The sequence below is a fragment of the Limulus polyphemus genome, unplaced genomic scaffold (genome assembly GCF_000517525.1).
Source record: "Limulus polyphemus unplaced genomic scaffold, Limulus_polyphemus-2.1.2 Scaffold1601, whole genome shotgun sequence".
Lineage (NCBI taxonomy): Eukaryota > Metazoa > Arthropoda > Merostomata > Xiphosura > Limulidae > Limulus > Limulus polyphemus.
Genome location: NW_013667211.1, coordinates 213,986 through 226,623, shown reverse-complemented (window position 1 = coordinate 226,623; position 12,638 = coordinate 213,986). Strand labels below are relative to the sequence as shown.

At 32.7% G+C, this 12,638-nt stretch overlaps 2 protein-coding genes across 3 annotated transcripts in view; one reads left to right on the top strand and one right to left on the bottom strand.

The window, feature by feature from the left end:
* LOC106464263 (protein SET-like) overlaps nucleotides 1-5,072 on the bottom strand; it is a 13,889-nt gene extending 8,817 nt beyond the window's left edge. Inside the window, exons 1-2 of the mRNA XM_013924388.2 lie at nucleotides 4,682-5,072; nucleotides 2,655-2,844 (exon numbers count right to left, since the gene is read on the bottom strand). Of these exons, the coding sequence (XP_013779842.1) occupies nucleotides 2,655-2,844; nucleotides 4,682-4,954 (463 nt within the window). The 5' untranslated portion in view covers nucleotides 4,955-5,072. The remainder of the gene's footprint in view (nucleotides 1-2,654; nucleotides 2,845-4,681) is intronic.
* Nucleotides 5,073-5,154: 82 nt separating this feature from the next.
* The window catches only part of LOC106464261, a 58,240-nt gene continuing 50,756 nt past the window's right edge, over nucleotides 5,155-12,638 (top strand). For both annotated transcript variants that reach the window (XR_002611705.1, XM_013924386.2), the window contains exon 1: nucleotides 5,155-5,567. Coding sequence is in view for 1 of the 2 variants with exons in the window: in XM_013924386.2 (XP_013779840.1) it covers nucleotides 5,282-5,567 (286 nt within the window). In the remaining variant the exon portion in view is untranslated. The remainder of the gene's footprint in view (nucleotides 5,568-12,638) is intronic.

Sequence of the window (12,638 nt, the reverse complement as noted above, 5' to 3'; positions counted from 1 at the left end):
ATTTTTAGACCCTAATACAGCTTAGTTACTAAGCCTGATAAATTATATTGGAATTTTATGGTATTGATATAGTAATTTATGATTTTTTGGTTATTCAACTGTATATATAAAACCTGAAAAATAAAAAAAAATTCATTTCATACCCTCCACGTGCAAAATTTTAAAAGGCTTAGCAACCTATGTCAAGCAGCAACCGAGTACAAATGTCATAACTAGAAGATATAATTGTCTGCTTTTCTTCTTTATTTACTGTTCTATGTTTTAAGAAAAATTAGTTTAAGAACTTATTTCTAAATAGCAATAATCTATATACATATATAATGTATAGTAATTGAAATGTGACTCTATTTTACAAAATACTAGTCTACTAAAACATAGCCAAGACAGGTCACTTTGTGAAGACTAAAGGTCAGTTTTATATTATTGGATACAATAACATGAGTGCACATGCACCATGTCATTGTAACTTCTGTTTTGTTAGCCAAGTACAACTGAAAGATCAATATAATAAACATATATAAATGTATAATGTTATGAAATTAAAGCTATTTAGTCTAAACATTTATGTTTTCATGTTATAATTTGTTGTCATTCTACAATAAAAAGAGACATAATATTTCCTAATTTTTTTATGGTGGTTACGAGGACATTCTGATATTCCAATTGCTTATTCATGTCATATATAGAAATAAGTGAATATAAGGAAGCATTTCCAAAAATGGGGTGCCACTGTGTTTGATTTATTACATAAGCAATATCTTAGCAAATAGAACAGTTAAGACCTTATTTTATATTCTAGCTTGTCAATATTTGTAATTTTTCATACAATAGATTCGTATTTTGACTTCACAAACATCTAATCTGAACTGGTACTGCATTCAACATACCACATGATGTTTATAATATTTACTTTTAAATTATGAAATTGAGTAATGTATAGTACTAACATTTGAATTATAATCTATAGTTTGATACCAAACTTACTGACCTAAATTCATGAAATAGTAGTTCAATATAACTTTGAACACGAGTCAACAAACGAGATGACATGGCCTTTCACCAGTGACCAGTCTCGAAAGGGTTAATGTCCTAATTTCCTGTTTGTCCAACTTTCTTGATCTTCTATAATCTCACATCATATTGGTCAATTCAAGTTTCTTAAATTTTATCTTTTATACCCTTTGTGAGCCAACCTAGTTTTTACTTGCAGCCATTGTTTTCTTTCTATAAGGAATATGTTTATCTTGAATATTTAAAAATTTATCTCTAAAAATTATTTTTTTAAATTTGTAAGCAAAATATTATTTCAGATCTCCAAATATCATTGTTTCTAGTAGGTTCCTTGACCAATTGGTGCAGAAAACCATCTTGAACAGTTTCCAAAAAACCTTTCTCCCTCATGGTTTGACTCTAGCATTTCCCAATCTATATGGCTGAAATTAAAATCACCCATAATTATGACTTCATTAACAGATGAAATCTTAATCTTACTGTAAAGTTTTTCACTAACTTCATCTGTTTCTATTACACCTGCTAATAGAAACCCAAATAGATTCAATCTCCTTGCTATTCTTTGATATCCCTAACTTCAACAGGATGTAACTTGCATTTTGCATATAAAGTTACCCCTCTCTTTAGTTCTCTATCCCTATTAAATAACCTATAACCCTAATCATAAAAAATGTTTTAATTAATATCACACTAAAATAAATCCAAACTCAAAAGTTGAAATTTTTAAAACGTTTTTATGAATAAAATCAAACTTTTTATTGAATAAAAATAATTTAATTTCTATAATTTCAATCTCACCCTTTGGACATGATGTATCCATGTGGATGCCACAGAATTAATGGTTTCTTGCAACACCACCACCAATAATCACATGGCTTTTTTACAGGCTTACTCCAGTAGCACTACCGCATACTACATTTTACTGTGTAACAGTACTTTCCCCTCAACATAGCTTCTTATGCCAATACCACATTTGACTCTCATAATTCCGTAAAACAGTACCACCTACCTACCCCACTAGAGTTTTTCTGCCAGATGTTCTGAAGCTAATGTCAGGTAACAAATATATTATGCTTTGGTGAAATGAATAAGTTAAAATTAAGGTAAACAGCCTACTATGAAACATTTTATGAAGCTAGTAAAATACTGTATTAATTATAACCTTTATGTAATAAAGAGGAAACATATTTTCAAAATAAACTGGAACACAGTAAAAAACACAATCTTATGTTGCTTGTTCATCCAGACTAGTGACAACTGTATTGTTTGGATTGAATTACAGTATCAGGTATTTAAAATCAAACTGTGATCATGTGATGATGCAATATCAACATGTGGAACAATGTAATATTTTGCCTTAGCATGTAATTAATACATGTAAATGAGACATGCAGAAAAAATCAGAGTCTTTGATCAGACTTGCTCTGAAATTAAAGGTTCTGACACAAAAGTCTTTTGACACTGTTAATGTTTGAAGCAAAAGTGGCAAAGCATGTTATTCTCAAGTCTCATAGTAACACACCTACCACTCTACACATGGTTTCTTACAAATGTCCTGTCTCTCACTTAAACTATTTCTTACAGCAGTGCCTCAACCCCACATATAAACATTAGAACTCCAAAATAACTAAATATTTTCTTACCTGATGAACCCAGGTGGAATTCTTTGACAAGAACATCATTTTGGAAATAAGGGTTTTCATCAAAGAAAAACTTGATTCTATAGCCAGACTTAATATCTTCAAACTCCTCAACCTCTAGCTTGCTCAGAAAATGTAAACACTCTTCTTCTTCTTCATCAAGGACAGCAGAGATTTGTGGATGATTGACAAACTACTGTTCATTAAGGACTAGTCACTAAAAAACTTAAAAAAAAACTATGGTAATACTACTCACTTGATCTTGCTAGAACAACTCAAGACATGGAAATTCACATTAAATTAACTTGTATCTCTGTGAAATAGCAACTGCTAATAATTTTGGTAATTCAGGAATGCTCATTTTTCTATATATTTTTTATAATAGTTGAGTTTATAGGATCTCTGTCATGCAACCTCCCCATTACTTGGGAGTATATTGTGAATTTCATTAAAGGCTTTTCAATACTTATAATATATGAAAATTACTGAAAAGATGTGAGGACTGGCTCAATTATGACTTTCAATTGCAAGATCATGCAGGTAACACACTTTGCTAGTGGGCTTTTGCTGCGATGTACTGTATTTGATAGATAGTGGTGATCCTAAGTACGTGCAATAACCATGAAATTAAAAGAAAACGGAAGTGAAAAGGTTAACAATAGACACTGTGCAAGTAAGAAAAATAGAAATCTAACAAAATGATGCATTCAAAGAAGATACTGTCTTGGCCTATGGCAGCCCATAACCACATCTCATGCCCACCAAACATGAATCACTGTCCTAAAGGTTGTGTAAATGAAATATAAAAACTGTAAGATAAAAAGAAGTATTTTCATTCTGAGCAAGAAAATCATTTTTTACTGTATTGACTCCGTAAAAGCTTCAGAAATTCAGACAAATATTTAGAAGAAATAAGTTATCAAAAATTATCTTTTCGTACACAACAGACATGCATTTACTAAAAGCTTACTAAATTTTACAAAAGTACATGTCGTAAATTAAAAATTATAATAAACACTACTATGTATATAATTGAATAAGTAGAGTTGTTTAAACATTTGTTTAACAACAAGTTAAAGCTTGGAATGGTTTATACTTTCATTTGGGTGTTTGTTTATGATATGAGCCAGACTAGTTTCGGAGAATTTCACTCCTCATCAGTGACCCTGGACACTACCACCAATGAAATACCAGACCAAACTAGTGACGTATCGAAAATCCAACTGGTATATTTACGTGTTTTACACTCACCAAAAAGAAACCTATCATTCTATAGGTATTTGAAGAACTTGTAGCAATCTGCCAAAATTTAATTCAGAATATTCAACATTATCTAAAGCATCAACCTGCCAAGATTGACTCAATAATAGGCTGGGGGTAATTAACCAACAGGTTTTACAAAATAGAAATAAATTCAATTTTGACTGCCTTGGGACATTCTCCATAGTGTTTACATAAACATTTTGGTTGATATTGGCCCCATAGGCTACGAGGAGTAAGGGTCTTGATATATATAGATAATACTGACTTTTACTGTTGTAGTCCAACTGAGCACATTAGTTCTACAGAAATGAAACAAAGTTAAAACATTATGAAATACTACTAATACTATTACTAACAATAATTTAACGTACTCAAAAAAAAAAAAAAGCCATGTAAAATACATCATAGATACATTTTCCTTTTTATAGGAAATTTAAAAAAGTTTATATTTCAGGCGTAATAACATTACTACAAATGACTAGGATATAAAGGTTGCACTGTACAAGTTAATCCATACGACGTAACTTCTAGTCCTAAAGTTAGGGTTAACTATCCTATTGACTAAACATGTAAACGAACGCTTTTATTTGGCGCGAAGCGACAGAAATACCGGTTAGCCACCCGGCGGCAGGCTACACGGCCGCATGCTAACAACCATAGAACAAAGCATGGCAGAAGTGCATTCACACAAGTTAGCTTCCATGTTGTTAGGCTTAGCTTTAACAATATCTTTATAAAGGAGAACATTATCACAACGAAAAGGATACAGCTGTCACCCAAAAATTTGGAATTTTCTTAATAAGATCATTTCTCTTCTCAAAAAAAGGTTTCCGTAATTTGTTGTATTTCTGTTCAACTTTGAGTATTTCTTCACTAGCCTTTTCATTGAGAGCGTCGATTTCATTCTGACAAGCATCAATCTCTTCTAAAGACTTCTGTGTCTCAGGGTCGAAATCTCTACTACTTTCATCTGTATCCACTCCTGGACCTGCTCCCTCAACTTTTCTGATCTTCTTGGGAGCTGCTGCGCTCTCAGACATTTTGATATTTATTTAATGAATTATATGCAATAAAAATTAGTAAGACAAACAACAATCGTACCACAACAAGTCTAAGCTATTAACCTACCTCCTCGCCAGCGCAATACTATTGAGAAAGATTTCATAGTATACGCATGCGCCTAACCAATCCGCCAACAGCCCAGCAAAGTTTCGCGCTCCTAAGTTACATAGATTCCGATTGGTTAAATGGAAAGTTCGAATCCAATCACGTTATAGATGAAGAATCACGGACCTTTCACAGTAAGTCTTGAAAATAGAGTTTAGGTTAATATCTACTATCCGGGTTGTTAGAGATTTAAACGCAAGATGGCTTCGTGTGATGACGGCGAGACAAAATCTAGCTACTTTAATAATGAAACAGGTATTAAGGGGATACGAAAGAAAAAGGCAAAATTTACTATTTACGCCGAAGAAGATTCTGTAAAAAAAGAAATTAATTTTGATTCGAAGCATTTTATAAAAAGAGAACCCAACAGTTATCGTAACTTGCCAGGACTACCTCCTCAGAAGCACCATAGTTCGCGCAGCGACACTGAAGGCGCGAGTCCGCTGTGTACGTTGGATACTGATGTACTGTTATGGCCGGTTTTAGGTAAACAAGTCGTATAGTATTGTTATTATGGGCATTGCTAGTTATTTTACAATTACAGTAGGTGTTGTGCAGTTATAAAAAGTGTTATGGACGGATTTTTCTGCGTTTTCTAAAAGTGTTTTTATTCGGAATGATTTATGTATAAATTGTATGTTGACTTGTTCGTTACATTATTTGAGACACATCATTGGAATTGGAAATCAAAATATGTGTTTCAACTGTTTGTGTATTTACAAATACAAGTGTGTAAAATCCACTTTTCACAATATATTAAATTTAAACTTTGTTATTAATTTAAGCTGGTTATTTTTTTCTGCTAGATTTTTCTAGAATTCATATTTTAACTGTGACATTAAGTGTGTTTAGTTGTTAAGTATAAACATTTCCTATTTCTTATACACTCAAAAATATAATAAATTACTATTCTCTGATACTGTGATTAACTATATTTAATACAGAGTAGATATGTTTATGAAATAAATCTTATTCTTTCTAAATTCATACAAACACACAGACATGTATGAAAAGTTGAGGATCAAATAGTTGGGAGGGGAGTCAGAGCACTGATTAGTTTTCTGCTTTTTAAGGGAGTTGGGATATACTTGAAGTCACTTGATTTATAAATTATAAATGGGAACTACTGTATGTTCTATTAGATAGAAAAAAAGAATTTGGTTACACTTTACATATAAGCAGAATGTTAATTCTGTAGAACTATAATGACAATGTATGCATGGGACTGAGCTTGCATTGTTTAAAAGATGCCTTCATTAAATTGAAATTTAACTTATGCCAAGTTAAAAAATATATCAAAAAGACAACAGTTGTAGTTCTATTTCATTTCCAAGGGTTCATTTGGCCCATCTAAGATGTCCCATTTTCTACTACCATCCTACACCAAACTTCATATAAAAACTCTTTTTCTTAGATCCAATCCTGACCTCTAAAATACTTATCAAATCTTTTAACCTTCTTCAGTGTTGCAGCTTCTGTCTCACCAGAATGTAGAATTTCCCAAAATTAATTGCTTTTAATTTCAAAATAGACATTTTCTTAAAAAGAGGAAATAGATAACAGTGAAGATCAAGCATAATTGGCTAACTAATGGCATGAAAAAATGAGAGATATACTGCACAAGTTTAAGAAGTTTAAATTAACAGATAGGATGGACAATTTACTGAACTATAAGAATTTGTTGGAAGATGTGAAAATGGAATTATGAGAAACAGCTATCTAATAACATTATAACTAACAAAATTGATTTGTTATAAGGATCAGAGGGCACAGCTTTTAAAATTTGGAAAAAATGGGTTAGACTCTAGTTGAAAGTTATATTTTTCTAACATGGTGATTGAGTTTCCAGCAGCAGTAGTGGATATCAAAACTTTACGGGAACTTAAGAGTGGAATCAATGAGTTTTTTTTTATTAAAGAGTGGTTTTTAAGTTTCTACTTTTCTGTATGATGAGCACGAAGGACAACATGGCCTATTTTGTGTATATGTATTGAGCAAACACTTAAAGGAAGTTGATGCAAAGACTACATAACATCATGGAAAATAAGGATTTTGTAGGGAAAGGAACCCCATCTCTACCTTCGCCATTGGGCCTTGTGTTTTTTCATTGAAAGTGGATTTAGATCAAAATATAATGCAAATATCACTTCCTGCTTAATAACTGAGCTGTCAGTAATACCATCAAATAGCACACTGTAAAATAAATTATGATTAAAATCAGTTAGTCTTACATAGAGCTTTAACAAATATACAAAGAACACTTAAAAAATATTCAAACCAAAATTTGGTGTACAAATATTCGTTTTTGTTTTTTTAATATTCTGTAGTTTCGGAGACTTTTCCTGTTTTTAAAATGGCCTAGACATCACTTGAATGCAAAGTGCAAGGTAATTTCACCACTGAATACATATGTTCATGTCTGCTTATCCATCATAATGTTAAGTGGCATATTAATCAACAAACCTAACTTTGCCATAATACATAATGTTTATAACTCAGAATGTTACACTCATGGTGCTTTGCACAGTAATTGAAATGTGATAATTTTCTCCCAGAACTTATTTTCTTTCCTCAATTTAATGAACATGTGAAGGATAATGATTTCTGGCAGATTGGAATTGTAGGTAAAACAACTCGGATCACCTGACAGATACAAGAGTATGTGTAACTTGATGAATATTGACTTAATTTTGCATCAAATCTATGAACAAAGAAACTAACAGTGCTAAGTATTCAAAAAAGATGTATGATATTTTAACTGTCTTTATTGTTGAAAACTTGAATACAGGTAATGAATATTTGAAGAGCAAATTCTACTGGTTGTTTCAGCTTTAGTATTACCTCTGAAATACTGTAAGCCTTTCTTTGCTGAGTTTGCTCTCATGCTGTCACTCAAAATTTTGAATGCCCTTTATGCATTGCAGAACATGTCACTTACCAATAATTCTCCACTCTCTCACCTTCCATCCATTTGATTTATTGCATAAATGTCAGATATTACATAAGCTCTGCTTTCCCACCATAATTCAAGTTTTTTGTTGACAGTTGTGCTATTAAGTTTAAGTCACTACTGCAAATATTTCTAACAATCTTGGCAAGTTTAAAACTTTTTTTTTTTTAGAGGCTTTCCTCATGAAGTCTACCTTGAGCATGCAAAGAGATATCATGGTTCTATTGTTCAGCCCTTATTAACTAACTTCTATATCATCTTCTGTTGTCCCTCGTGAGTGTTCATGTTTGTGTGGTCACCCAATCGTGGAACATCCCCACTTTTCTCATTATAAAAAAAAATTATCTTTCACAGACATATATGCCTTCATTATCTAAAGAACAGAATTTATTAATTAGCCTTAATTAAAGAGAAGCTTCTGCTGGTCTGATTTTTTTTTTCTTTGGGTATGTTCTGTCTTACATCTTGAACTATTTTCTGTTTTGCCTTATGTGATGTTGGATGATTTAGTTCTTGAACTTTTAAGTCATTGCTGATATTTTTATAATTCATATTACTGTTTTAATCTTCTTTTTTAGCATTGTTATATTCCACAGCTCTTCTTACTTTTGAGTTCTTAAACTTTATTTGTTTTAGGAAGGAAGAGGGAGGGGAGTCTTCTACTTGTCCTATAGCCCGGTCATCCTAAGATTGGTGCTTTTACAACAACAGACAATTATCTTCCACTTTACTGGTTCCCAGTTGTGGACTCCACTTTTTTATTGATTTATGCTTTTAATCAATCATAGTTTCCACACAAGTGTCATCTTTCTCAAGGTGATCACTTTGTTTTATCCCTTTGTACACATTTTCTGTGCAAGCCTCAACAGCAGTGTTCATTGTCTACAGCTTCATTACTGGCTAATATATGGTTCTTTATTAGATAAGCTGGATTATCTTCTAGTAGCTAAAACTTTTGTCACATTTTTGTATATGTTCTTCCCTGGTCATCTACTAGTGTTGTTGAGCTATTTTCAGAGGATAATGCCTTAGAAATTCTGTTTCATGTCTTCCATTCTCTTCCATGGATTGCTTCATTTTTCATATTTTTATTTCATGATTGTGAGTTGCTTACTTTTTTTTCTATTACAGGCTACAGAGCTGCCCTCCCTGTCACCTTAGGTACAACACAAGTTATCTTTCATTCTTGTTCCTATTTCCCAATCTCTTTCAAGCCTGACCTAATGGAACTTAGGTCTTGTCTTAATGATATCTCACTTAGTGATTTTATTGCTTTTCCAACTTTTATTGAAGATGTATTTTCTTACGTTAATATTATTTTCCTCAAGTAGGAAAAGTGACATGCCTTTGATGCTTCTCATACTTTGCTTTTTTTTTCGGAAAGTTCTATACTTAAACCTGATAAGACCTTCCTACCAAGGAACTTAGGTTGTAAGCGGAAGTAACCACTTTTTTCACCAAATGTGTTACTTATCATTGCTGATTCAGGTTCATGTTCAGTAAAATATTTTAAATGTCCTGTCAGGACTCTTTGTTACTTCTTATCATATTGTAGAATTTTTTCAAAATGTTTAGTTTGTTCTAGGTATATGCAGTTTTTGCATAATGCTTAAGTTGATTTCTTTCTATCTACCTTTGTTTTTGTCCTTCCCTTAGAGATAAACCCCATGGGAAGTATGACTGTAAAGCTGAACCTTGTGTGGGAAGGTTGACAGCAGTGTTATCCGGTGATAGGTCAGTTGGTATGTCGTGGTTATGACCTCCTTTACTTTTAAATTCTATGCACTAGCTGTTCTAGATAAACCTGACATAACTGATTCAAGTATGTAATCTGGGGTTTAGACAGCTTGAATCATCATCTAGAAAGCGTCGATCAGTTTAGAAATAAGCTCATGAGGGAGTAGAGCCAGCATGATCAATTCACAACTCCAGTAAAAGTGACTATCCAACCTCCAGTTCAAGTATACAGACTTTGTGTCTATTCCATTTATTTCTTAATACAGACTCAATTTGTTTTAATAGAATTTGATATTACTACAGAATTTATCTTGCCTAGAATCTCATTATAGAACAGACCTACTTAATTTACTTTTATCTGAAAATACCACAACTGTATATTTGTTGTTGTCTAGGTCAGTGTTTCCCAAACTTTTTTGGCCATGGAACACTTTTGAGCTGTAAAACTATTAACAGAACCCTTAAGAAACATTCTCATGTTAAAAAGTAAAATCATAAAGAATTATTATCAGAATAACTAGTTTTCACCTTAAAGTTCCTTATTTTATCCACCGATCCATAGCTAAGTAGTATCAATATTTGAAATCACTATAATTTTGTAATGTTACAAAATATTCACAAACTCAAGACTAACTTGTTTCCTTGAAACATTGCTCTACTATCAGTAGTGACTAACTTACAGCAAGTCATAAATTAGGCTCTGCCCATAAATGAAATAGCCAATGACAAAAGGAATACAGGGTAGTACAATTTATGGGCTGATAAGCTCTTAAACCATACCTATACTTGGTCTGCTCTTTTACTCCAGCTATGCTACACAACATTTTTTCGTGGAACCCCAGGTTTCAATGGAACACAGTTGGGGAAACACTGGTATAGATTATTATCTTCTTGCCAGTGGCTCAGCAATAATATTGTAGGGTTACAGTGCTAAAACTTGAAATTTGATAACTATAGTAGGTACAGTGTAGATAGTCCATTGTGGAGCTTTGTGCTTAACAACAGTCAATACCTGTTACTCGTAGATTTATAACTATTTCTGAATCATTTTTCACACTCACCAATTTCGAACATATACTTACCACTGAAATACTTTCCCACCCATCTCCCCACAATCTGGTTATACATGGTTTTTATCACAACTGCAACTTTAAAATAAGCTAAATTGTGATGGAAAAGCAAAGCTTACATTAACATCTCCTGAGGCATGTACAATAACTTATGTGGACACTGGGAGAGTGAGAGTTATGGGTAAGTGATGCATACTCTGTAATGTGTAAAGGATATTCATACTTTTAGGTTATGTTTGTTGACAGCATGAAAGCAAACTCATTGAGGAAAGAGCTAAAGAATATAAGATGTAAGTAATAAGTACTTGTTTAACATTCATTTTATCTCTAAAAATACAAAAATTTAACTGGCTTTTAACAACTGGAGCTGTTATTTTAGTTGGTATGTTTGAAAGGAAGTAACTTGGTTGCTGCAGTATGAATATTGTATGTGGATCCATAAGGAACTCCCTGCCTTTTCCTTTGACAACAAAGTATGGCGTCAAATTTCTTCTGAAATTCTTCTCTTTGTTGAGGGTTGAGTTTAAACTGAAGTGAGTGCTGATTTTTTTGTTATTAATTCTGTTATTGGCTTGGCCCTTTTTTTTAAATTGAAGAGTGAAAGTGCTACTATATATGGATATAGAATTTAGAGTGGTTTATCATCTAGGAATTTCGAAGTTAGTCAAGCCCTTGTTCTAGTGAAGTTATGGTGGCTTTAAATGGACTTTAACAGATACTAAAACTTTCTTCCATAACTATACTCTACTTCATATGCTAACTATGCATTTGCCTCATAAGCCAGTGGCGTGGCAGTCCCCTCTGGGTGCAAAATTTCCTCTGGCCTATAATGTCTATTAATTAATAATTATGCCTTCCCCTAGGATATAGCGCAACTGCCCTACGTTAATTAAATACAACACGGTGTTATGTTATTTGTGTGTATTACGCTTGCAGTTTTAACTTAAAAGCCGCTCACTGAAATACAATGAGACTGAATTGACGTACAGAAGTAAATTACACTATTCCATCATTCATCTGTAGAATAATTACAAGTCCTAGATTACAAAATACAAGGAAGTGTATGTACAACAAAAAAGAAAATACGAGATTGATGTAACATATTGTTACGTATCTGCTTGTTTGTTAATTTCCCATAGAAATTCTTTCCAAAAAATTTCAGCGATACAAGTTCTTTCTTGATTAAAACTAGTTTATTCTTTCTTGATACAAACTTTGTAATACACAGAATTTCCAAGGTCAATACATTCCTCGTCGCTTTAAACTTAATGACTTTTATAAACACATGCTACAATCATAGCAATTCACACACTTTACTTACGGTGCCTACTGTTCGCTTGACTCAATTATCTATCTGTTCAATGCTGCTGGTTTTTCTCTCCAGGCTTATATGCTAAAAAAGAGGGCATCTTGATCAAACTAGAGTTGCCAGGCAAATTCATGATCCTTCAAGAAACTCCAGCGCTCATTCTCTCAACGTCATGTGACTTCCGCTGTGGTAACAAATAGCCACTTACATTAAACCAATAGATGATTAACAATAACTTAATTAAATGTACAGAATTTACAAACACAACAAAGTCTCCTAATTTTACAGGACGTATCTTCTTCTGTACTGGTCTCTGTCTCATTGGCTTCTGCTTCACGTGGGGTTCATCTGCTCCATCAGGAAATGTCACATTATCGGTAACAGTCACATTGGTGGTAGTAACCTCATTAACTGTTTCACTGTCTTATCATAACATAGCTTCATGGAATCAGCAGACGTTTTCAAGTTTGAATGCACTTGATGATGAATAT